The 24,871-nt window shown below is 39.6% G+C and overlaps 1 protein-coding gene across 2 annotated transcripts in view; it reads right to left on the bottom strand.

Annotated features, from left to right (window-relative positions):
* Positions 1–2,995: 2,995 nt before the first annotated feature.
* The window catches only part of fam204a (family with sequence similarity 204 member A), a 34,296-nt gene continuing 12,420 nt past the window's right edge, over positions 2,996–24,871 (bottom strand). For both annotated transcript variants that reach the window (XM_055901924.1, XM_055901923.1), the window contains 2 exons: positions 3,798–3,907; positions 2,996–3,348 (listed from right to left, as the gene is read on the bottom strand). In XM_055901924.1, coding sequence (XP_055757899.1) covers positions 3,297–3,348; positions 3,798–3,907 — 162 coding nt within the window. In that variant the 3' untranslated portion in view covers positions 2,996–3,296. The remainder of the gene's footprint in view (positions 3,349–3,797; positions 3,908–24,871) is intronic.

Genomic DNA, 24,871 nt, shown 5'->3' with positions numbered 1-24,871 from the left:
CACGGAGATATTTTCCTGGGGTTATATCCCGGAGCTTCTGGAGTTACGTCTGTTTTTGATATTTGTTTGTTTTTAATCTAGTGATACACCAGCTAGTGATCCCATTGATATGCTATTACAAGGTACACGTGTCCCTGTGCACGGCAGAACCTTCACAACAATGCACGACAACTACTTTTCAACCATTTAATAGGATTGTTGTTGTTGTTATTCCACTCCTGACAACAACTGCTCCCCCCCCCCCCCCCCCCCCCGTAAGTGTTTCAACATGTGCCCGAGGAATTTGTCTATGCATTTCACAACAAATCAACATAGGTCAGAGGCCAAGCTTGGCCTGCAGTAAAAACCCATTGAAAATGACTCCTTAACATGGAGAGAAGGAAACAGGATTTTCCTGCTTAAAAAACAGTATCTTCTCCGCTCAAGGCATTATGTTCAAAGAGATTAATAAACAGAGATGCTATTGATACGGGGCTGCGCCGCTCTAGGCTGTACGCTGGTCATGTTCAATGAAAACACTCGTCTTGCTAACATTTAAATGGCTATATGCAGGCTAAATATATATATATTTTTTTTACATATAGCAAAAGCATTTTCACAGATGCGAATTGCTTCTAGCCATTGTTTTGAGTCCACTGGTTCAACAGCATTATGCCAAGGACACAGGATGAGATGATGTACATATAAAAGGGTCTTTCCAAGAGAAGTTAAACATAATCTGAGAACAGGCCAAATGGAATATCACCCTCATAAAAAGCAGTCATTTTCTCTGAGCGTTGGGGGGGGGGGGGGGGGGGGGTGCAACGTTTCAGAAATGATCCACAATTACCACATTGCTAGCAGTGCAAGTTCATTGTGAAACCATTTAAAATGACAGGAAGTAGTTTAAATTATGATCATCCAGAGTGTTTCGATGCTACTCCTGTGGAAACACTGGGTTGTCATGTCACCAACGCCCAGTGTCAGGCGAAAAACACTTATCTTGATTGAATGACTTGCTTTTAAAAATGTATTTCCAACACCCACAGTGTTGTGAGCTCAACACTGCCAAGTGTTCTTGAATGAATGACTGTTAGTTTTAAAATACCAGTTTCCAAAAAACACAGTGTTGGAAGCCTAACACTGTAAAAAAAGGGGTCAATTTAAGGGTCAACTTAAAATCATTTTTTGTTAAAGTGGGTGTTAAAATGCTGAGGAGATTTTGCTTAGTTTGCATCCAGACTTTTGAAACAGCTAGGCTTCAGTATTATTGGAAATCAACATAATTAACCATAGTAAATACTGCTTGATAAATTACAAATATGACATGTTAAAGCAATGTTTTTAGAAGGATTTGTCCAATTTGATCTTAGTTTTAGGCACCAGAAATGAACGATCTAATGTTTAGTGTATGAAAACCATTCCAATCTTTTGCTCTGTTCTCAATCAATATGCATTTTTGAAATAATCGCAATCAAAGTGAGGACAAAAACCCATAGAGCACTTTGACGTGATTAACATTGTTAAACTCTGTCTCACTAAAGGACTGTTAAATAAATAAATGATATCATCTTCATATCTGACAGCCTTTCACACACACAGAGTCCTATACTGTAGGCTCCAGCGTGGAAATTATTAGTAAGTCTTCGCTCATTCAGACAATCGTCATCTGATGGTCTCAGAAACTCAATGAAAACATATACTGTAGAGCAAATGTCTTTTTTCCACAGCGAAATGTCCACCCACAAATAAACAATAGTATCATGTAAAAGTGATCCCCGAAAACTATTGCCAATGATAATGACACTTATACACTTAAAGGCCCAGTGCAGTCAAAAACATGCATTCCCTGAGTTTTGTATATATTTCCACACTATGAGGTTGGAATAATACCGTGAAATTGTGAAAAGATGATGCCCTTTTAGTGTAAGAGCTGATTGAAAAGATCACCTGAAATGTCCGCTTGTTTTGTGGGACGGAGTTTAAGCCTGACATCACCAGGCGGTGAATTAGTTAATCTACCATAAGAGACTTCCAAACCTCTCTGCCACTAACAGTTGGTTTTCAGACCACTCCCAGACAGTCCAAGCTAAATTGTTGCTTGAGACATTTCTCTTTGCTATGAAGCTATTTTTGTTTCTTTTAGACAATTTTTGATGAAAAATAATCACAGTAAGGTAATTAATTGTTACTCAGAAATGAAAAACAGCTGCTTCTCTTGTCTGTGGAATTCATTGTAGTTCTCAACTTTTTAAGCTGCTTCGGGTCAAGTAAACTTTTTATGCTGATGTTCTGCCCGTGTAGTCTTGCAGTGAGTGACTGATTCAGCAAGACTACGAGAATAGGATACAGCATTTGGGAGTGGGTGCACAAATGGGTGAAAAGCAAACAACTGAGGTGGATAAATCCAGATTGCCTTGGAGCAAAGCAATCATTTTGCATTGTTAACAAAATAATGTAAGGTTATGAATAACGGCAATTAACAGACTTGCTATTTTTCCCGCGTGAAATCTGAAATGACAATTATCGCAATCGGCATGGGGGGGGGGGGGGGGGGGGGGGATTTGGGTTGGACCAGTTGGGAGAGGTCATTGCAGATCAAAATATGATCAAGGTGCAGAGAAACTATAAAAGACTGGCATCAATCTACTGGGTACCACAACAACATTGTTAATCATCGCTCAGACTCTTCACAGCCGTAGAGTAGGCTTCTCAGAAATACCCTGTGCTTCTTGTTTAAGCCGAGGAACAATGGCATCTTTCTCAGCATGGGTGAAGGCCAACACCAAAGCCTCCGTTTCATGTCTCATACCCTCTCTGTTGACACAATTTACAGTTTATGACTGCTCAGAACAGTTTACAGCAGCCAAATTTCATTTTGCACTGGCAAATCCTATCGCACATTATCCTGTACATTGCATTAGGACCCTAATCTCTTCTTTCTCTACCTCCTCAGAAGAAAGGAGCGCCTTCATGATTAACCCACTTTACAGCAATAAATAAACGCATCATCCAGTAATGTACACCAGATTTAATTGGAAGGAAAAAGGCCCAGAAATGCTCAAATCACAGAAATGGAAAATAGCACACACAGCAGCCACCATGGAGTGCTCAGAGAATTCATTTGAACATTCCATAATTCTCATCTTATACGGGCTTTGTTTTATTATTGTTATTGTTTTGTAGAGTATCCTGACATTTCCTCTCAAAATTGCACTGGTACAAACATCTTTTCGAACAAACTTTATTAAATTAACGGAGAAATTACACAAACCTTGACAAAAAAAATGTAATTTTATTTCTCTTCTGGGTTTATGTCACATATATCCCATGTTGCTTTTGGTTTCCCATCTTTGCTTGGCCTCAAACCTGAAACGATAATAAAATACTGATTTAGCAAAAACCTATTTTGAGTACTTGGAATAAAAATCCTGCAAAATGTATTCTCTTTTACAGAAAAGACAACAATTAATTTCTGTATGAAATATACATATTTCCAAGTTCTTGAGAGCTTGAAATAACAGTAAGTTGAGTGTAGTTCTTAAAAATTGGCATAACACATTTTACACATATTCTAACCATGACATCCACTGTGACAGTTCAAAATGGCGTCTATCTAATTTTACGAGACGGCTACAGAACACGCTTTCTCTGTATAGGCGAAACTTAGCATGTACGCATACCTGTGCATGAAATAAGTGAGAAATAAGCTGGCAAGCTAGGCAAATATGCATAATAAAATGTATGTCACTAACAAACTGTGATGTAATGTAAATTAAGGCGATAATTGTGGGGAGGAGAGCAAAAAGACAACACACCCCCAAGCGATTTGCGTCTTCCTTTTCTGGGCTGCCCGAGAAGCCTCCGCTTCCTGTTTGCTTTGCACAAAGTCACGGCAATCGGCGGCTTGAGCGATTTTCACGGCCAGCTATTGAGAGGGAGACAAAGACAAGGCCCATTAGAGGATGTAAATCAGTCTCTCTGGCAAGCAGAGCTCTTCCAACTGATGTGTCAGGGTGGCTTCCCATGAGTGCCTCCGGTACCCGTTTTGTCTCACCCCGACCATAATGCAATGACAGTCATGATGGCATAAAGATCCCTGGGTTGGTGAAGAAGAAAAACAAACATGGTACATACACACAGACAACTGCTTAACAGTAATAAGACAGTCAACCATTTACCACGAACGTGCAAAAATAAATGTCATGACCTTTCCTAAATGGTTTGAATGTACACTAAAGGAGACCGAAAAGTTAAAAGGAATGACTGTAAGTGGCAAACACATTTTGTTCAAATCCCAGGGAGGAAGTGCATGTATTGTAGAGCAGAATAATCCCAATAACCCCAGCACGAGAAACAAAAGGAAAAATCCTGTCACTCCCGAGATAGGTTTATTATTCGACCGAATGAAAAGTTTGATAAACACTTGGAACAAATTACCCTTTCTAAAAATGCAGAGTACAATCAGGGGAAAGAGAAAAAAAGTCTTAAGGTAATGAAGAAATGGGCCACCATTTCTTAACTGGAAGAAAAAAAACCTGCTGGTGATTTTTTTCCTTTCAATTATAATTAAGTGGGATAAACTTTATTAGAAAGACTAAAACTAAAATATCTCCTAATGCATGCTGGGATTAAGCAGGTCAGAGCGAGCAGCCAGGACAAATGTAACTCTAAAGGCTTTTTATCACCATATTTCAGGAACCAAGGGTGTAAAATGTTCTAATTTGGGATACATTAAAAGCCATAAAGGTCTTTCAAAAAGATTAATGGTACTTTGCTTGGATTTAAGATAAGGGCTTCAGCTGGCTGCAAGTACTGGGCTCTGGCTGGGCCCTCGAGGCATTAATCTATACAGTCACTTGGAAGATTTGTAAAAGCGTCTGCATAACCTGAAGCTAACATACTATGACAGTTTTCTAATTCCTTGCCATTTTTTATAGGTTTTATAGCCAATAAATTATGTTTTCTAGTCGGAATGCAGGAGAAAGGGAAAGTTACAATGGGTGTTCATTCTCATGTCGGGAGTAGATTTGCCTGCAGATAATTCTCATCAGGGCATTTTGAGCACCATGTTTAAGTGGTGTAAGTACTAAATGCATTTGCGTGGCTGTGGCACACGCTGGGATTGTACATCTGAAGGTTTATTAAATTATTGACAAATCTCAGAAAGGCTCCTGTGTTCACACATTTTCCAAAAATAAAGTCAATTGGGTAAAAGGCATAGTTTTGAGAGAAAATAAATTGAAATCGGAGGATGCTAAATGGCTCCTTTTGAATTTTACACCCAGAGATGTATATTCTTTACAACACAAGGATTACCCACATTAACCTGCTCTCCTGTGTGGATCATTTGAAATGCAAAGGTCTAGAAACCACGCCTTCCTAAACATTCTTCCAAAACCAAAATTAAAACCCCTCACATTCGCCCCTATTCTCTTTCAAATGAAGCCACGGAGCGGTTACTATATTTAAAGCGTTAAAGGTCTTTAATTTTTTTTATCAGTTCAGTCTACAATCCCTGATTGTCTTTACTGGGGCTCAACATTAATGTCAACCAAGTTACCTAGGCGACAGAACAGATCAAAGAGACAAAAAAAGCCCTCAAATGTCTGATTAATCAAGCCTGCAAACAGCTTATTTCTTTTAGCCTGCATGCAAGTATGAAAATGAGATTCCGAGAGCAGTACATTGTGCAGATTTGTTCATTCTTATCTGAACAAAGCCAGCGGCAGCTTATTTCATGGATCACTGGCACTGTCAGCGCTGTGGCGCCGAGCAGGTGACGGCTCCTCTTTCTGTGGCGAGAACAAAATTAGCAAAAAGTCGGCACAAATTAGCCTCTCATATTTTCAGTAATATGACATTATTTTTCATTTACTTTTTTGATCCACTTTTCAGGATTTTTTCCTCCCCCTCCTTCTTGCGTCTTAGTGCCAAATCCTTTCACATCACAAGCCGGCAGAAATGAAAAAAATGTGCTGCCAGAATAAAAAACACAAAGCTTGAAAAAAAGAGACATGAGCCTACACAACAGGAAAAAAAACCCTCATGTGTTCTTTGTTTAAGGCAGTCACACAAGCCAATCCATGTTTCCTTAAAACCCATATTAAAAGAAGATTTAGTGTCCGATACCATCAGCCCCCCCCCCCCCCCAAAACCATTGTCTTTCCTTTAAAGTCCGTCCTGAGCACAGCCTCTGTTTAACACAAGGTTTATTCAAAGGATTAATACTGTGACCTTTGGAAGGTTTGCAGGCAGAATATTCATGGTGCATTATACCGCAGCAGCAGCAGCAGCACCTTAGGACCACTAGGAGGGTTAAGACAATAGTAACGCTTTCTGTTGTCACTCATGTTTGGCTCATCATAGACATTCAAGTGGACCTCCAAATATGGGGCCTTGTTATATTACATGTCACTTCAGCACAGACCATGTTAAAGATAAGGCTGTGATAAGACAAAATAGTACTGAGTAACACGAGGTATTGTCATAGTCTCCCCCCCCCCCCCCCCCCCCCTTGAGCTGACTTGTATGCTACAGCATAGTCTACATCATGGGCAGCATGGATGTGTCTTCTATCAGTGACATCCCTTCCAAAAGAATCAAGACATTGGGGATCATGCCGGTAGTGCTACCAGTTTACCAACACGACTGCATACAGTCTTCAGAATGCGTCGTTGTCAGTAACTTCTGGATGCCTGGATATCCCAAGGTACACATTACAAACAACAGCAGCTTCAAAAGACAATGGTAGGGGAGAGACGATTCAACTTGAAAACGTGAACGCTTTTCTATATGGATAAAATGTTCAAGCTGGTATTACGAATATGAAATAAATGATGGCTTTGAGGGAGAAATGGCCTTAAACCCATTCATAAATGTCCTATCCAGGGAAGCCTCTTCCAATTAAAACGTGTGAGAGGTGGATTAACAGGGGCTAGGTGGCTTTGCCTCGCTAAATCACCACCCCGAGCTGCTCCGCTGCATTTGACGTGTAAACGATTAATGACCAGCCTAATTCCCTTATCACACTACCTTAATGCCTAAATAATGTGGCCTTAGTCAACTTTGGGAAGCAGGGCTATAGAAGAATGGAATGAATATCAGATTAGCAGCTCATATGTCATTTCAATCTAATTTCGAAGAATCGAGGTAGGGAGGAAAAATGGATTTCTAGTCTGAAAAGTCAGATTGTTTTACCTCAAATTGATCTTGTTTATGCCACGTAAAAGCATTACTGCGACAATGAAGCACAAAGCAGTTTGTCCACTAAATTGCTTTGATGTTATTCAATCTATTTCCAATTATTGGTTGTCCTATCTGTGCAGGTTAAACAAAGAAATGCCTATGCTGATAAGAAGAATTAGGTCGAGTTCAACCCCATGAAAAAGCCAGGGAGGAAACATGAAAGTTAATATTCTGTGTATCTGTGGAAAATATAACATTTGTGATCAAAGAGATAATGGATAACCGAAAGTCTTGACAATGATTTGAGTGAAGTCTTGCTCAAATGGAATGCCTAGGCCTAAAGCTTCACCTCTACGAGTGTTAGATTATGCTGACGTGCTCTTATTTCACTGTGAGCCCAATGGTGTGTAGGGCCATGCAATAGAATGTAGCTAGACGCTACCTTAACCCAACACCTAGCTACGGTACACCATCAAGAGGTTCAGAGTTTTTCTCTCTCTGCATAACGGCTACAAAGGGTTTGGGTGACAATCCCATGACCCAAGTCTGAGGCCAGGTCAAGGCAACACATGAATTTGTGAATTGGTGTCAGAAGTGTGACGGCGCTACCGCGAGACCATCGAAAGTGTGCCCAGGCATTAGGAACTTGAGATGGAGAAGGAAAGGGTAGAGGAAGGGTAGGTGTAGCAACTTTAACCCAACACCTATTAACTTCGTCAAGAGGTTTGGATCCCTTGGTAAGCTACGGTGTTGGCCGCTGGAACCGGTTGAGTCCTGGACGGGGGTGAAACTTGGTCAATAGGAATGTAACGATTCACCGATACGCATCGGTCCCCGGTTCAAATGTTTACGATATGAGTGCATCATTTATTTAGTTATTTAACTAGGCAAGTCAGTTAAGAACAAATTCTTATTTACAATGACGGCCTACCAAAAGGCAAAAGACCTCCTGCGGGGACGGGGATTAAAAATACGAATAAATTAAATAAAAATATAGGACAAAACACACATCACGACAAGAGAGACAACATAACAGAAAGACCTAAGACAACAACATAGCATGACAGCAACACATGAAAACACAGCATGGCAGCAACACAACATGACAACATGGTAGCAGCACAAAACAGGGTACAGACATCATTGGGCACAGACAACAGGGTAAGAAGGTAAAGACAACAATAAATCAAGCAAAGCAGCCAGAGCAAAGCAGCCATGTTTGTGAAATGGCTTGCACAATATTAGGCTTTATTAGTGGAGTCACAGCCAATGTAATTTGCTAGGTGATTTTTTTAAATCAAATGCGCTGTTGAAAAATATGTTTTACCAGAAAGAAATGGCCTAAGCTACCGCCGGAGACACAACTCTCATCTGGCTATAGGTAGGATACATGCTGATCGGGGTCTAGCCTAAATCCGTTTTATTTTGATTGTTCAGGTTCACCATCAGTAATAGTTTTGCTTGAAATAATCAGTATATATGGTAATATTTTTGATATAAAGGGTAATCATTTCATAATGAGGACAACAATCACTTTTGCTACCCGCACTGCATGGTCCAAACGTGGGAGAAGAAGAGCCCATCAAAAAAGGTCTAAACCACTTGATTATGAGATGGGGTGAAATTCAAAGTTGTGCTATACACTCAGGTCATTTTATTAGGTACACCCATCTAGTACCGGTTCGGATCCCCCCTTTGCCTCCAAAACAGCTTGAATTCCTAGGGGCATGGAAACATTGCTCAATTGGTATCAATGGACGTAAGGTGTTCCAGGAAAACAATCCCCACACCAACACACCACCAGCCTGTACCATTGACACCAGGAAGGATGGGGCCATGGACTCATGCTGCATACGCCAAATCCTGACTCTGCATGACACAATGTCCGGACCAGGCAATGTTCTTCCACTCTTCAATTGGTCAGTCTTGGTGATCTCGGTGCCCACTGAAGCCACTTCTTCTTGTTTTTAGCTAATAGAAATGGACCCCGAGGTGGTCGTCTGCTACAATAGCCCATCCGTGACAAGAACCGACAAGTTGTTGGTTCCCGAGATGCACACCACTGTTTTCAAGTAATCCTTGACCTAGAGCGGAAATTCTTGCTATGGTTCCAGCTTGAAGACTGACGCAGTCTGCTAATACATATTCAAGAATTGGGGGTGGGAACATTTTAGTGATTTCCACATGTAGCAGCGAAATAACAAATAGGGCACTGCCTGACCGCTCCGAGTGTAACTAGCTAGCATGCTAACCTTAGCTAGCTAATGAAAGTTTATGTGAAGGCATTTTAGTTAAGACAGGCAATACTGTAAGTCAGGTGAAAATAATTATTTCATAAAAATAAATACCCGTCAAGAGATGAGTCTCAGCTAAACCGTGCCTAAACGAGCTATTGACATGTTTTCGGGTTGATGTTTGTCTGACTTGCCGTTTGATAACTCCAGTGAAACGGTGTCGGATTCCAGACGTCATTCCTATTTGGAAACGCACACAGACATGATTAAATAGCTACATTCTTTGTTCTCTTATGTCAGCAAGCTAGCTAGCTATATAGCAATGCATTATCTAAATTGCGACTGCAAATCCGCAATAGAAATAGAACGAATATAAGCGGCGGTATTATGGATAGCCTAACTATTGAACGTTTTGGAGGGTGCATTGAAACAATGGGCGAGTTCGTTTTGTATGGCCAGGTGCCCCGGGTGGGTTGAGATCGCTCTTTAGGATCAATGAAATGGTAGAAAATAAGCAAACCTTGCACACCTGGCCATGCTAAATTAATTGGCCTAAAACATTAATTGTTCAAAACCATTCATCTTGTGGCGACGGGGGGAGCGGGGTTCAAAAATGCAATCATATGACACAATTTGACTTTTATAAAATTGTCATATTTTTTTATGCAGACTGGCATTTTTTTAATTTAAATTCAACAAATGACCCAATGGATTACGATAATTTGCTGGTAAAAAAAGGGGAGGTGCGAAAACATTAGTTTGGACAACATATTTTTATTTGCTTCATGGCAAGGCGGCCAAGTGCAGTGTCGTCACTAGTTAACACATCGAGTTAACTACATTTTCTCTACCTAAAATCAGATTTGAAACCTCTCACCATAACCCTAACTGCACTGCTAACCTTAGCCTAACCCCAAATTAAGACCAAAAAGCTCAGTTTTGTTTTCATGAATGTGTACAATATAGCCAATTTTGACTTTGCGGCTGTTTTATCTAGTGGAAACCCAAGTGTAGGCTATGGAGAAAAGCTGTTTGGCTCTCAGACAACTCGCAAATAGGAAGAACTTATCAGCAGGTGTTTCTGACTAATAAACATTTCCATGTTGGATGGTGGTCAACGTTTAAATAAAACACAGGCCTGAAAAGAAATGTAGGCAAAAAATAATTTGCATGTCATCTCATAGGAAAAGACAAGTAAGACTTCAAGCCGAAATATATCATACTTTGACAAAGATGACTTATTGTGCATTCGAAAGTATTCAGACCACTCAAATTTTTCCACATTTTGTTAAGTTACAGCCTTATTCAAAAATGTATTAGTTTTTTCCCCTCATCAATCTGCACACAATACCCCATAATGACAAAGCAAAAACGGGTTATAGAAATTCCCACATTTATAAAAAATAAATAAAACTGAAAAATCACATTTACACAAGAATTCAGACCCTTAACTCAGTACTTTGTTGAAGCACATTTGGCAGCGATTAAAGCCTCAAGTATTCTTGGGTATGACGCTACAAGCTTGGCACACCTGTATTTGGGGAGTTTCTCCCATTATTCTCTGCAAATCATCTCAAGCTCTGTCAGGTTGGATGGGGAGTGTCGCTGCACAGCTATTTTCAGGTCTGTCCAGAGATGTTCGGTCGGGTTCAAGTCTGGGCTCTGGCTTGGCCACTCAAGGACATTGAGACTTATCCCGAAGCCACTCATGCGTTGTCTTGGCTGTGTGCTTAGGGTCTTTGTGCTGTTGGAAAGTGAACCTTCACCCCAGTCTGAGGTCCTGAGCGCTCCAGAGCAGGTTTTCATCAAGGATCTCAGTACTTTGCTCCGTTCATCTTTCCCTCAATACTGACTTGTCTCCCAGTCCCTGCCGCTGAAAAACATCCCCACAGCATGATGCTGCCACCACCACGCGTCACCGTAGGGATGGTGCCAGGTTTCCTCCACACGTGACGCTTGGCATTCAGGCCAAAGAGTTCAATCTTTTTATTTTATTTTTATAGGTCTTTAGGTGCCTTTTGGCATACTCCAAGCCGGGTATCAATTTATTTTATTTTACTAGGCAATTATTTTTTCATGATTGCCATTTTATTGCCAGTCTATCATTAATTAATTAAACTGTTTTTCTAATTAGCTTATAAAACTGTTGATGGTACATTATTGTAAGTGTAAGTTCAAAGCTTGCTAATAAGCCTTCCCTACTCAGAAGAGGCAAGATAATGGAATATGTACAAAGCGGGCAAACTTTCAGACTCTTTTTCAGTCCCTAGAGATGACAGTATCTAGCATCAGATTATTAGGGCACAGAAAAATCGAGACATGCATTATACCACTGGCTGTTCGGCAGCATCTTCCCAGGAGTGGCTCTCTTTTTGCATGTCATGTAATGCTGTTTATCAAATTGGCAGCAAGATTACATAAACCTCTTACACGACTGCCCCCTGAACGACAATAATGATCATCTTTATTGAGAGAATATGACTCAGGAAATCCTTTTACTGAGGAGTGGCTTCTGTCTGGCCACTACCATAAAGGTCTGATTGGTGAAGTACTGCAGAGATGGTTGTTCTTCTGGAAGGTTCTCCCATCTCCACAGAGGAACTCTGGCGCTCTGTCAGAGTGACCATCGGGTCCTTGGTCACCTTCCTGACCAAGGCCCTTCTCCCCCGATTGTTCAGTTTGGCCCGGCGACCAGCTCTAAGATGAGTTCTGGTGGATCCATACTTCTTCCATTTAAGAATGATGGAGGCCACTGTGTTCTTGGGGACTTTCAATGCTGCAGAAATGTTTTGGTACCCTTCCCCAGATCTGTGCCTCAATCCTGTCTCGGAGCACTACGGACAATTTCTTCGACCTCAGGGCTTGGTTTTTGCTCTGACCTTATATAAAATAGGTGTGTGCCTTTCCAAATCATGTCCAATCAATTGAATTTACCACAAGTGGACTCCAATGAAGTTGTACAAACATCTCAAGGATGATCAATGGAAACAGGATGCACCTGAGCTTGATTTCACACTGAATCGTTTCAAACTAAAACGTATCGTTCCCGCATCGTATCGGAGCCCATGCATCTAGATCTGTATCAAATCGTCTTGATAGGAAAAGATGCACATCTCTATTGGTCAATATACAATTTCAGTCAAATGTTTTGTGATTAAGAATAGTCTTTATTCTGTAGGTGTAAAAGAAAAATACGTCCAAGTACATGAAAGCATTACTGGCATTGGTTGTCTGGCGAGACCATTTGACTGCTTATCTAATCAAAGCCATGAGCTGTATATCCTCCCCATATTATTTTCTATTCAAGATGCATTGTCATATTCTCTCAATAACGAAGGGCAGTCGTGTAAGAGGTTTATGTAATCTTGCTGCCAATTTGACAAACAGCATTACATGACATGCAAAAAGAGAGCCACTCCTGGGAAGATGCTGCCGAACAGCCAGTGGTATAACGCATGTCTCGATTTTTCTGTGCCCTAATAATCTGATGCTAGATACTGTCATCTCTAGGGACTGAAAAAGAGTCTGAAAGTTTGCCCGCTTTGTACATATTCCATTATCTTGCCTCTTCTGAGTAGGGAAGGCGTATTAGCAAGCTTTGAACTCACACTTACAATAATGTACCATCAACAGTTTTATAAGCTAATTAGAAAAACAGTTTAATTAATGACTGACTGGCAATAAAATGGCAATCATGAAAAAAGAAACCGAGGGTGCTAAGCTTCCACTACCACCAATTAAGGCCTAATTACAAACAAATTATATATGTGTTTTGCTGTGGGCTTTAATTTAAAAAATGGCTTTAATTAAAAGAGAAAACATGCTAATTAATTAAACAGCACAAAAAATCTACATTGAAAAGTATGCTTTGTCTATCAAGTAATTAATGAAATACAATAATCCAAATGAGATTCCCAAGCATTTGATAAAAGCTTAGTACCCATTTCAAAATTAATGGGTGAGAATTTAATGTGAGTCATACAGAGATACAATAAAAGTTCATTCTGTGATAAATTGCTTATGGTGCAGGGAAAACGAACAAAGAAAATACTTTCCTTAACTGTTTCTCAGTCGCCCGGGGACCTAGCATGGGTAGGCGAAGAGAGCCTCGTGTTCTGATGTGGGGCGGGGACAGCGGAAATCTGATAACGAGTGTTTTCCACAAAAGCCATGCTCATTACATTTTTTATTACAAACACGTGGCATCTTAGGCGAAGGCACTGAAAAGGGAGAACACACAAATAACATAAATAACATGAAAACACTGTGTTCAGCTCTTTGTCTCGCCTAACAAAGCCCGTTTGAGCCACTTTTGTTTCACAATACTTAAAGCAGTGCTTTCTAAAGGGATGCATGTCAAGAGTGGTTTGGCATTCTTTCGTATAGCTCTAGTTTCATTGAAATGGTAGAAGTAATGAGGGTTATAATAATCTCAAACCATTTTGAGTGGTATAAGAAGTAGTGATAACCCTATGCAAGTAAGCAACCACCATTTACATGGCTCTAGATCTATATCTCAGACCAACAATGATCTAATGTCAAGTGACTATTAAGTTGGTCCTTTACACCATATTTAGATATCCAGAGTTACTGTAAGAATCTGGATTTCCACGAGCCGCACCTGTAGATAATTTGGCTTGGATTCCTGTGTTCAACTATCTATGGTATATGTTTCAGAGTGTCATTTCTCTGGGATCTGTACATTAGTCTGCCAGCGGTTAGCCAAGGGGTTATGATGAACCATGCAGGTGTTTTCTTTCCAGAATTGTCATATTCTTCCGCTTCTGGAATTCATGAAAAGGCCATGCGCCTCCCCCCATTGTGTCAGACTAGAGAGTTTCTGTTTCGAAGTGGTAATGCTACGCTAATAGCTGTGATCAGTGCTAGGGGGAAACTGGAAGCACTAACATGGTGTGACATTTTTTTGTCTTGTATTATTCTCTCGTACTCTATAAAGTACTGCCGCGGAGTATTTCAAAGGGGAGCTTATTGCTTGGTTTGTACAGGAGAGGGAAATGAGCAAGTGTTGCAGGATGGATGTTCGCTGAAGAGGCAGTGATTTACAATAGGCATTGGATTAAGTAGCGCGTAGCTATTTAACCTACCTACATCTATGGTTGGGGGTAATCTGTTAAACTCTTTACACCACGTGTGTAACGCATTGTGAATGAATCATAGGCATTTATGAACTTGTGCAGGCCGTTATAAGGAGCCACGAGCTGTTATGAGCAGTTGCTGTACTACTGAATTACAGTCTTAACCTGAATACAGCCTTCGTTTCATTTTCAGGAATGCTTTCTGGAATTCATCTTTCAAATAGAGCTGCTGGATCCTATTAATTCTCTTGACAAAAGGGTGTGCGAGTTATATATAGCACTTAATATTATGCTAATTGCAGAATTAATTACACTATATGTAACCTACAGCTGGGTAAAATAATGTTCAATAATCAAAGGATGGAGTCGCAAGTGCCCTTATTGGAAGACATGCACCACTTAATATACTATATTAATATTAAGAAGTACTTTAGGGACCTAAAGTACTTCCTACCCCTTTAGGGACCGGCCTTTGAGAAACAAGAAAAGAACAGCTCGGCAAAAGATCAACAAACAAAACTGCACGTGAGAAAAGAAGAAACACTGCCAATCCTATCTGCAAACAATGTTTTTCTAAAATGTAAAAGGTATTAGGGATGAAAACTGAATGCTTCCTTCAAAACAGTCTCAGTAAGGTACCAGTTAATAGTATGAACAGATACCTCTGAAGGAAAGTGATTGCTTTGTATCACCTTTTTTTGGACTTACTACTTAACTTCCAACTTTAAAGAAGAACATAGCTTTAAAAAAAAAAAAAGTGCTAAAAACAAAGAATTGCAGCCTCTGGAGAATATATTTAAATATATACTTTAATGAGAACACAATCTCAAAGCAACCGGACAGATGAAAGCGCATGTATCAGAGAATTTGTAAGGAGCCTTCAAAAAAAAAAAAAAAAAAAAAGGTTTTACCAAATTGTTTTCATATTCAGATTAAAAACAAGAAAGCAAAGGCAACAACAAAAAAACATTAATTGATTGCGCAAGCTCAAAACACGGCAGAAACAAACATTTCCTTTATTGGGAGGAACCTTATGACAGGCTTTCTTTCAATCTTCAGCCATTTCACTGTGGTTCAAAGAGATACGTGCAATGCTGGTAGATTCAGTATGAAAATGCTGTGATACATAGTTGTTCACAGTGTACTAGGTTTTCTTTACAAATAATGCCTTGGGGGACAGACACACCCTCTTGAGTACTTCACAGCTGTCTATTCCTTTTCCGTTCTTTCCGTGTTAAAGACCTATTCCTGCACTAAAAAGCCTGCCATAATGTCTCTCAAGTGTTATGACCGTAAACAAATTAAACATATAAGCCATTACATACAGTATCAAATGAGACTCTTCAATAATAACCTTGAAATTGATTCTGGCCCCAGTTGAGAATATTGACGCTCTAAATGTTTTTCACCCTAGGACTGTCCTGAATCAACGCTTGTGACTCAAACGTCATTGCAATGATGTTGAACTCAAAACAGATTAGACATGTGGGTGTAGAATTCTCCACTTAGATGCACTTTACTCCAGAGCATGTTTCATACACCACATGCCATTACTTATCAATAATAAGGCCACGTAGCCACCACTTTTAGCCAAAGTGATTTACATTTAGACTTTCGGTTCGAATGCAGGAATTTAAGCTGCAACCTAGGTGCTTCCAGCAGCCACTTGAGCCATTTGTAGCAAACTACACTACTCTCAAGTTTATCCACTCTTTAGATACAGTATATTTGGTCCAACATCCACTACTGAGACTGAGCAAAACATCTTTGAAAAGGGACATTGCAGCAGTAACACATAAGTAGGGTTGGAAAACTACCGGTAATTAACAGGTAATCTATGGCAACTTTGGTCATTTATACTTGAATAACTTCAATATATTCATAAATAGTACCTTTTTTTATATATCTGCGTCCATATTGTCCATGAGATTCTAGTGGATAGATCATATGGTTCAAGAGAAAATATCCTAATGAATTAAAAACATCTAGACAACACTGACATTATTTTGAATTAACGCCGCAACTCTTCCAACTATTGACTTTTTTCACAACTGCCACCAGCTTGGCACCAAAACAACAAAAATATCCTTTACATAAAAAATATATATAAAATATATTTTATGCTGAAAGTCATATTAAACACCGGTGGTATTCATTAGGTTGATGGTTTACATTTAGGATAATGTTTTACAGCTTTGTCTTTCTATTTTTATTTCTTTATTATTTCATATATTTGACATGTGATAAGGCCACACAAATGGCCAGAAATAATTATAGACACCTGTGATAATTTGAAGTACCCAAAAAGGACACTGTGCTAAAATTCCCTCCAAAACTTGAAAGTTACAACAATTCTGGTAGTTTACTGGTAAAAGTTACCCTCCCTTTGCCACCATGAAAAACATCAGTAGGCTTGGGTGGTATACCGTATATGGAGGTATTTGGAAATAGCCACATTTTTCAATACCGTCTAATACATTTGAATTTTTTTAGCTACTTTTTAAGTAAATACCTGCAGTGAACTTGTGCAATATGTTAGGGGACAAAGATCGCGTTCTCCATTTCACATAATCATTTATTATGAAGCTTACCAGTAGTACCCAGTCACGTGGTGTTTGTTTACAAGCACACGACGACGATAGACTGGAGCCTTGTGAGTCACTCACTGCTGTGCAGCACGCCCAGTTGATCAAGTTCGAGTATGGAATTCACAACTGTGTTTGTGAATTCCATGTTTGCCAGCTAGATATCTTATAACTATTAAGTGAACTGTCTAAAATGTGCTAAATGCTCTGCAATTGTGCATTTGGTTCGCTAATTTAGTAGCTAGTTCGCTAGATAGCTACGGTTAGCTTTTTCAAAAATCGAGTTTTGCTTGCCGCTAACGCTGAGAATCCCCTCCCGGATCAAGAGTCTTGCTGTGTAATATTTGCTTTGTACGTGCGGCAAACTGTGCGTAGCATGTTTGAGTTACGTGTATAACTTTATGACCTGGGTTGTCTGTCCTGAAAATAGTTTAGGTCAGAGACTGCATAAAATGTTCATAATGCGATTGTTAGCATTCAATATGGGATTTTACATGTACCTGTGCCGGTATTACCGAATATCCCGGTATGGCACAAGGTCGGTATGAAGGTATGATAATCTGGATACCGCCCAAGCCTACACATCCGTATCCACTTCTGTACAACATAGTTAACATACTACAGTAGAATTAATGGTGAAATCTCTATCAATGTCCAACTCATTCACGGCACTGTATGCTGCTTTATTTTCACAAGAAGTACGGTGGAATTTGTAGGTCCGTCGTCATCAACTCTCATTATCATGTAGAAAACATTTCCGTCAGGCTAATAAATGGCCCAAAAAAAAGCAAGTGACACAGAACAATGAACGCAGTCTCTTGTCTCAGCAATTCTGTTGTACGTGATAGTTCCTTCTGATACTTTCCCCCCCCAAAACGTCAGTCAATTCACTGTTCTCATCATGAAGTAAACACAGCTACAGAGTGAGCTATGGCTGCCAGACTGCTGTCAAGCCCATCCTTCATGTTCCTGGCAAGCCACAAGGGAGGCGACAGATAGGTCGAAGAACCTCCGCTAAGTCTGCCCAAATCCACTAGTGCTCTAAGAGGCTTTCTGGAACTACAGGTGCCACTTTGTCATCAACAAAGCAAGTCATTCAATTTTTCTAATCTTTCCTTTGGCCACTTGCATTATCGTATTTTATGGTCCGTTTTATATTATGCTGGGTACAAGAATCAGCCTTCAACAAACAGTCTGCTTGCATGTAAAATCAAATCCCTTACTGCGCGTGTCCCTCTTCAACACTTTTAATAGGACAACCAGGTTGATGTTTGACAGAGTACGAAAAGCATCACGATTTGCGTGCATGGCCTAACTTTAGTTGAAGTTCAAATGTTCATCTGAACGAAGGTTTAGGCACAGTGCCTTCAGCAAGTATTCACACCCCTTTACTTTTTCCACATGTTGTTGTGTTACAGACTGAATTGAAAACGGATTCAATTTAGATTTTTCCTTTGTCACTGGCCTACACACGATACCCCATAATGTCAACGTGGAATTATGTTTTTCAAAATGTTTACAAATGAATAAAAATTGAAAGTATTCAACCCCTTTGTTATGACAAGCCTAAATAACTTCAGGAGTAATAATAATAAGTTGCATGAACTCACTCGGTGTGCAATAATAGTGTTTAACAAGATTTTTGAATGACTACCTCATCTATGTACCCAACACATACAGATAATTGTAAGGTCCCTCATTCGAGCAGTGAATTTCAAACACAGATTCAACCAAAAGACCAGGTAGGTTTTTCAATGCCTCACCAAGAAGGGTACCTATTGGTAGATGGGTAAAAATAACAATAAACAGACAATGAATATCCCTTTGAGCATGGTGAAGTTATTACATGTTGGATGGCGTACCAATACACCCAGTCACTACAAAGATACAGGCGTCCTTCCTAACTCAGCTGCTGGGGAGGAAGGAAACTGCTCAGGGATTTCACCCTGAGGCCAATGGTGACTTTAAAACAGTTAGAGTTCAATGGCTATTTTCACCTTTATGAAATAATGGGAGATGGGAGAAAACTGAGGATGGATCAACAACATTGTAGATACTCCATAATACTAACCTAATTGACAGAGTGAAAAGGAGGAAGCCTGTACATAATAAAAATCTTCCAAAACATCCTGTTTGTGACAAGGCACTAAAGTAATACTGAAAAAAATGTAGCAAAGCAATTCACTTTTTGTCCTGAATACAGTGTTATGTATGGGGCAAATCCAATACAACACATTAATGAAGCATAGTGGTGGTTGCATCATGTTATAGTTATGCTTGTAATTAGGGATGCACGATATATCGGTGAAGATATCGGAATCGGACGATATTAGCTAAAAATGCCAACATTGACTACCGTGGATGACGTAATGACAACGCGTAAAATTTTGCACTACACGTGCAACACAGAATTCCTAACCTAGCCCACAATATCTGATGTGTGGTTCGAACATTCAATAAGCTGAGCAGTCATTTGAAAGAGTAAGAACATTTCAGCGAGAAAACTGAAAGGTGAAATCCATTAACTCCAAGATAATGGAATTCATTGCCCTTGACAATCAACCGTTCTCTGTCGTGGGTGATGTTGGTTTTCGCCGACTGGTCAAGCACCGATACACACTACCAAGTGCGCTATTTTTCAGCTGTTGCCCTACCGGAGTTACACAGTAATAGCATCACTGCTATTAACCTTCACGACTGACATTTGGACCAGCGATATAAGCCCCATGAGCATGCTGAGTCTGACAGCACAGTGGGTTGTCGAGGATTTTGTATGGAGGAAAGTCGTATTTCATGCTCATGAATGTGCTGGTTGTCATACCGCTGCTACCATTTCAATGGCATTTGAGAACATGTTTGAAACTTGGAAACATGAACACACTAGCAAACTCCATTTGAACAACTGGCACAACAAATAAGCTCGTCAACTGCGCATGTAGCAGACATGATACCCTCTGTCATGGCATTGAAACGCCTGCTCAACAAAACTGCCGACTCAGGCTGTGAACAAGCGATTCGGTGGCATTCTCTCTTTACTGTGTACTGCTTTACTGCTACCATGCTCGATGCTATGTACAAGGACCGCTACTTCGATGCAGACAAGAAACAGGGTTTACGTGAAATGTTATATACACAGCTGGACAATATGGAAACGGACAAAGTGACAGTGTGCACCGAGGAAGAGAGGCCACGGACAGACAGAGCTGAAACTTCACTGCTTGACATGTATGATGAAATCCTGGTTGAGAATGAAACGACTGAACAACGAAACAGCACAGCAAGTAAGTGAAAGAAATAGGTTTTGATTGTTTTACTGGTAAATGGGGACATATGTAAATGCCAACAAAATAACTTTTTGGTCAGTGTGGTGTGTGTGTAACCTTTATTTAACTAGGCAAGGCAGTTATGAACAAATTCTTATTTACAATGACGGCCAAACCCGGACGACGCTGGGCCAATTGTGCGCCGCCCTATGGGATCCCAATCACAGCCGGATGTGATACAGCCTGGATTCGAACCAGGTGACGCCTCTTGCACGGAGATGCAGTGCCTTAGACCGCTACGTCCATGTGTGGGTTAACTATTTAACTGTACTAGAATGCTTAAAAGGACAAAGAAAAATGTAATATCGGTTATTAGTTTCGTTTTTTTGGGGGCAAGGAAAATATCAGATATCGGCCAAAAATGTAATATCGGTACATCACTACTTGTAATCGTTAACCTGTTTGAGTAGCCAGATAAAAGGTGTCCATTTCAAACGGCCTCGTACTCAATTCTTGCTCGTACAATATGCATATTATTATTACTATTGGATAGTAAACACTATCTAGTTTCTAAAACCGTTTGAATTATTTCTCTGAGTGAAACGGAACTCATTCTGCAGCACATTTCCTGACCAGGAAGTGGAAAGTCTGAAATCGATGCTCTATTCTTCTTCCTGCCTATAAATGGGCACAAGACCTATTAGTATACATGCACGTCATTCATCTTCCTCTGGGTGTCAAGAGGCTGTGAGAGAAGAAATGAGGTGATTATCTTGGTCTGAGATGGAACACATCATCTTGGAATGACGTGTCCCCCATTTTCGGTACTCTGAAGAGTGCGAGCTGGACCGTGGGATTGCCTTTTGTTTAGCTGCCGTTATAGGCGACTACAATCTCCGGCTTTGATTTTATTTGATACATGTCACCATATCATCGTAAAGTATGTTTTTTCAATATAGTTTCATCAGATTATTTAAATTTTTTCGGGAGTTTTGCCGTGTTTCGTTCTCTTCCGTTTGTTGACATGGAGAGTGTCGTGCCACCCGGCTAGCGCGCTTGCTAAATGAAGAGGGAAAGTTGCCGTTCTGAATCCAAACAACGACTGTTCTGGACAAAGGACACCTTGTCCAACATTCTGATGAAAGATCAGCAAAAGTAAGACCCATTTTATGATGTTATTTCATATATCTGTCGTAGTCGCCGGAGCCCAAGTGTTTCTGGCTATTGTGCTAAGCTAATATAACGCTACATTCTTTTCCCGCTGTAAAACACTTAATAAATCGGAAATATTGGCTGGAATCACAAGATGCCTGTCTTTCATTTGCTGTACACTATGTATTTTTCAGAAATGTTTTATGATGAGTAATTAGGTATTTGATGTTGGTGCCTGTAATTATTATGGCTGCTTTCGGTGCAATTTCTGACTGTAGCTGCAATGTAAACTATGATTTATACCTGAAATATGCACATTTTTCTAACAAAACATATGCTATACAATAAATATGTTATCAGACTGTCATCTGATGAAGTTGTTTCTTGGTTAGTGGCTATTTATATCTTTATTTGGTCGAATTTGTGATAGCTACTGATGGAGTAAAAAACTGGTGGAGTAAAAAAAGTGGTGTCTTTTGCTAATGTGGTTAGCTAATAGATTTACATATTGTGTCTTCCCTGTAAAACATTTTAAAAATCGGACATGTTGGCTGGATTCACAAGATGTGTACCTTTCATATGCTGTATTGGACTTGTTAATGTGTGAAAGTTAAATATTTTAAAAATATATATATTTTGAATTTCGCGCCCTGCACTTGAGCTGGCAGTTGTCATAAGTGTACCGACGTCAGGCTTGCAGCCAGAAGAAGTTAAGGACTGGGGAGTTTTTCAGTATAAAAAAAGAAATGGAAACGAGCTAAGCACAGGCAAAATCCTGGATCAGTCTGCTTTCCACCAGACACTGGGAGATTAATTCACCTTTCAGCAAGACAGTAACCTAAAACACAAGGCCAAATCTACACTGGAGTTGCTTACCAAGAACACAGTGAATGTTCCTGAGCAGCCGAGTTAGTTTTGACTTAAACCTACTTGAATATCTATGGCAAGACCTGAAAATGGTTGTCTAGGAATGCTCAACAACCAATTTGACAGAGCTTGAAGAATTTAGAAAAAAATAAATGAATGTTGCACAATCCAAGTGTGGAAAGCTCTTAGAGACTTACCCAGAAAGACTCACAGCTGAAATTGCTCAGTGTGAATGCTTATGTAAATTACATATTTTTGCATTTCATTTTTTTAAATTTACCCATCTACACACAATACCCCATAATGACAAAGTGAAAACATATGTTTTAAATATTTAAATCATCCATTTTGAATTCCGGCTGTAAGACAACAAAATGTGGAGTAACACGCTGACCAGACCGGACACGTCGCGTGCGTGAGCGTCGCAAAATACATTTAGAAATCCATGTTATTCAATTATTGCGTCTGCGTTGCCAAGGGCTAAAATAGAACTCCTTTCTATTTCTGACGCAGATCACGCTGAAAGTCCTGCCTCTCCCATCTCCTCATTGGTTTATAGAAGCGGGTACCCACATGCCATCTCCTCATTGGTTATACCCATGTGGGTGATTGAAAGACTGTTTTGCCGGTAGTCATGGTAATACTATGAAAGTTTAGATGCCAATCACCATATAAGTTCAAAGATGAAAAAGCCTGGAAGGAGGAGAGATGACTAGAAATTATTCGGTTGGCCGTTTTATGTGTGGATTTATTGGCAGAATAGAGGAGCTTGTGCATTTCAGGTAAAATAACAACTCAATGTTTATATCCCAGGACAAATTAGCTAGCAAGTGCAAGCTAACTAGCTAAATTGCCATACATGTTTAATGCTTTTCGACCTGTCCCCAAATTAATGTCATTGGTTCAGAGTTGGTTTTGCTATTTTAAACTGCGTGTCGTGATCGCGTTTGGTGTAGGGGGACAAAAGGAATTTATGCACGATAGCGCACGCACGCAGCCGGTTTGGGTTCCGTGTTAGTCAAGGGATATGAATACTTTCTGAAGACACTGTACACAGCTGACAGACTGAAAAGTGTATGCTGTAATGATCAGCGTTGGGTAGGTTACTTTCTAAATGTAATCCGTTACAGTTAATAGTTACCTGTCCAAAATTGTAATCAGTAACGTACCGTTTGGATTACCCAAACTCAGTAACGTAATCTGATTACATTCCGTTACTTTTAGATTACTTTCCACTTAAGAGGCATTAGACGACAGAAATGTTACCAATTGAACAACATCTATTGCAGGATAAATCAATGTTAAAGATTACATATGATGTTAAATTTTACTTTATGGGTTGGTTATGTAGGCTTCTTCTAACCCATCTCTCTCTACTACATATAATAATAAGATTCAATTATATCATTACATTAAAAACCAATGTTAACAGAATTATAGTCATTCCAATCAATGTTATACCCCTTGATCTTCAAGAACAGGACTTGGAAATATGGAAGTATAGATTAGCCAAATTGTTTTACCTGAACATGACCCTAAATCTGAGGACTTATTAGCCAGTCCTACTCTGTTGTTTATGATTTTGTTGTCATGGAGGACTGATTGAGCTCATTGATTCGAGTTGAAAAATAAATGCTGCTCTCATGGAATGGCATGCTTTGAGCACTACTGAAAAGTGCTATTTACATGTGAAAAATGTATGCCATATGCTGCATTTGCTATAGGCCTAATGTTTACCTCTTTGTTGGTGACACTTTGGGCAAATCCTCAAATGAAACATTAACAAAACGGTCACCCCTTCTCTGTTTTGGTAAAACGCTGAGGGATGGGCCTGGAGAAATGTAACTACTCTCAGAATAATAGACAGAGCTGTGGACGCAAGGACTGACCATCCATTATATATATATTTTGTTTTAACCATGTTATTAGGCTATACAGTGTTTGTTTACATTTACAATATTTAAAACATTGGAGTAAAACAAGTTTATATTTTGGGTTCTCATGGAGTGTGACAGTTGAACTAAGCACATGAGGAATGTATAAGTTATATTCGTCAATAATCAATGGATATATACACTACCAGTCAAAAGTTTGGACACCTACTCATTCAAGGGTTTTTCTTTATTTTTTACTATTTTCTGCACTGTAGAATAATAGTGAAGACATCAAAACTATGACATAACACATATAGAATCATGTAGTAACCATGTTGAAGGGAGTAGTACCCAGCGTTGTACGAGATCTTCAGTTTCTTGGAAATTTCTTGCATGGAATAGCCTTCATTTCTCAGAAGACAAATAGACTGATGAGTTTCAGAAGAAAGGTCTTTATTTCTGGCTATTTTGAGCCTGTAATCGAACCCACAAATGCTGATGCTCCAGATACTCAACTAGTCTAAAGAAGGCCAGGTTTATTGCTTCTTTAATCAGTACTAAAGTTTCAGCTGTGCTAACACAATTGCAAAAGGGTTTTCTAATGATCAGTTCACCTTTTAAAATGATAAACTT

This window comes from Salvelinus fontinalis, chromosome 37, assembly GCF_029448725.1.
Source record: "Salvelinus fontinalis isolate EN_2023a chromosome 37, ASM2944872v1, whole genome shotgun sequence".
Lineage (NCBI taxonomy): Eukaryota > Metazoa > Chordata > Actinopteri > Salmoniformes > Salmonidae > Salvelinus > Salvelinus fontinalis.
Note: the sequence above shows the minus strand (reverse complement) of the source record. Positions and strands in the feature narration are given on the sequence as shown.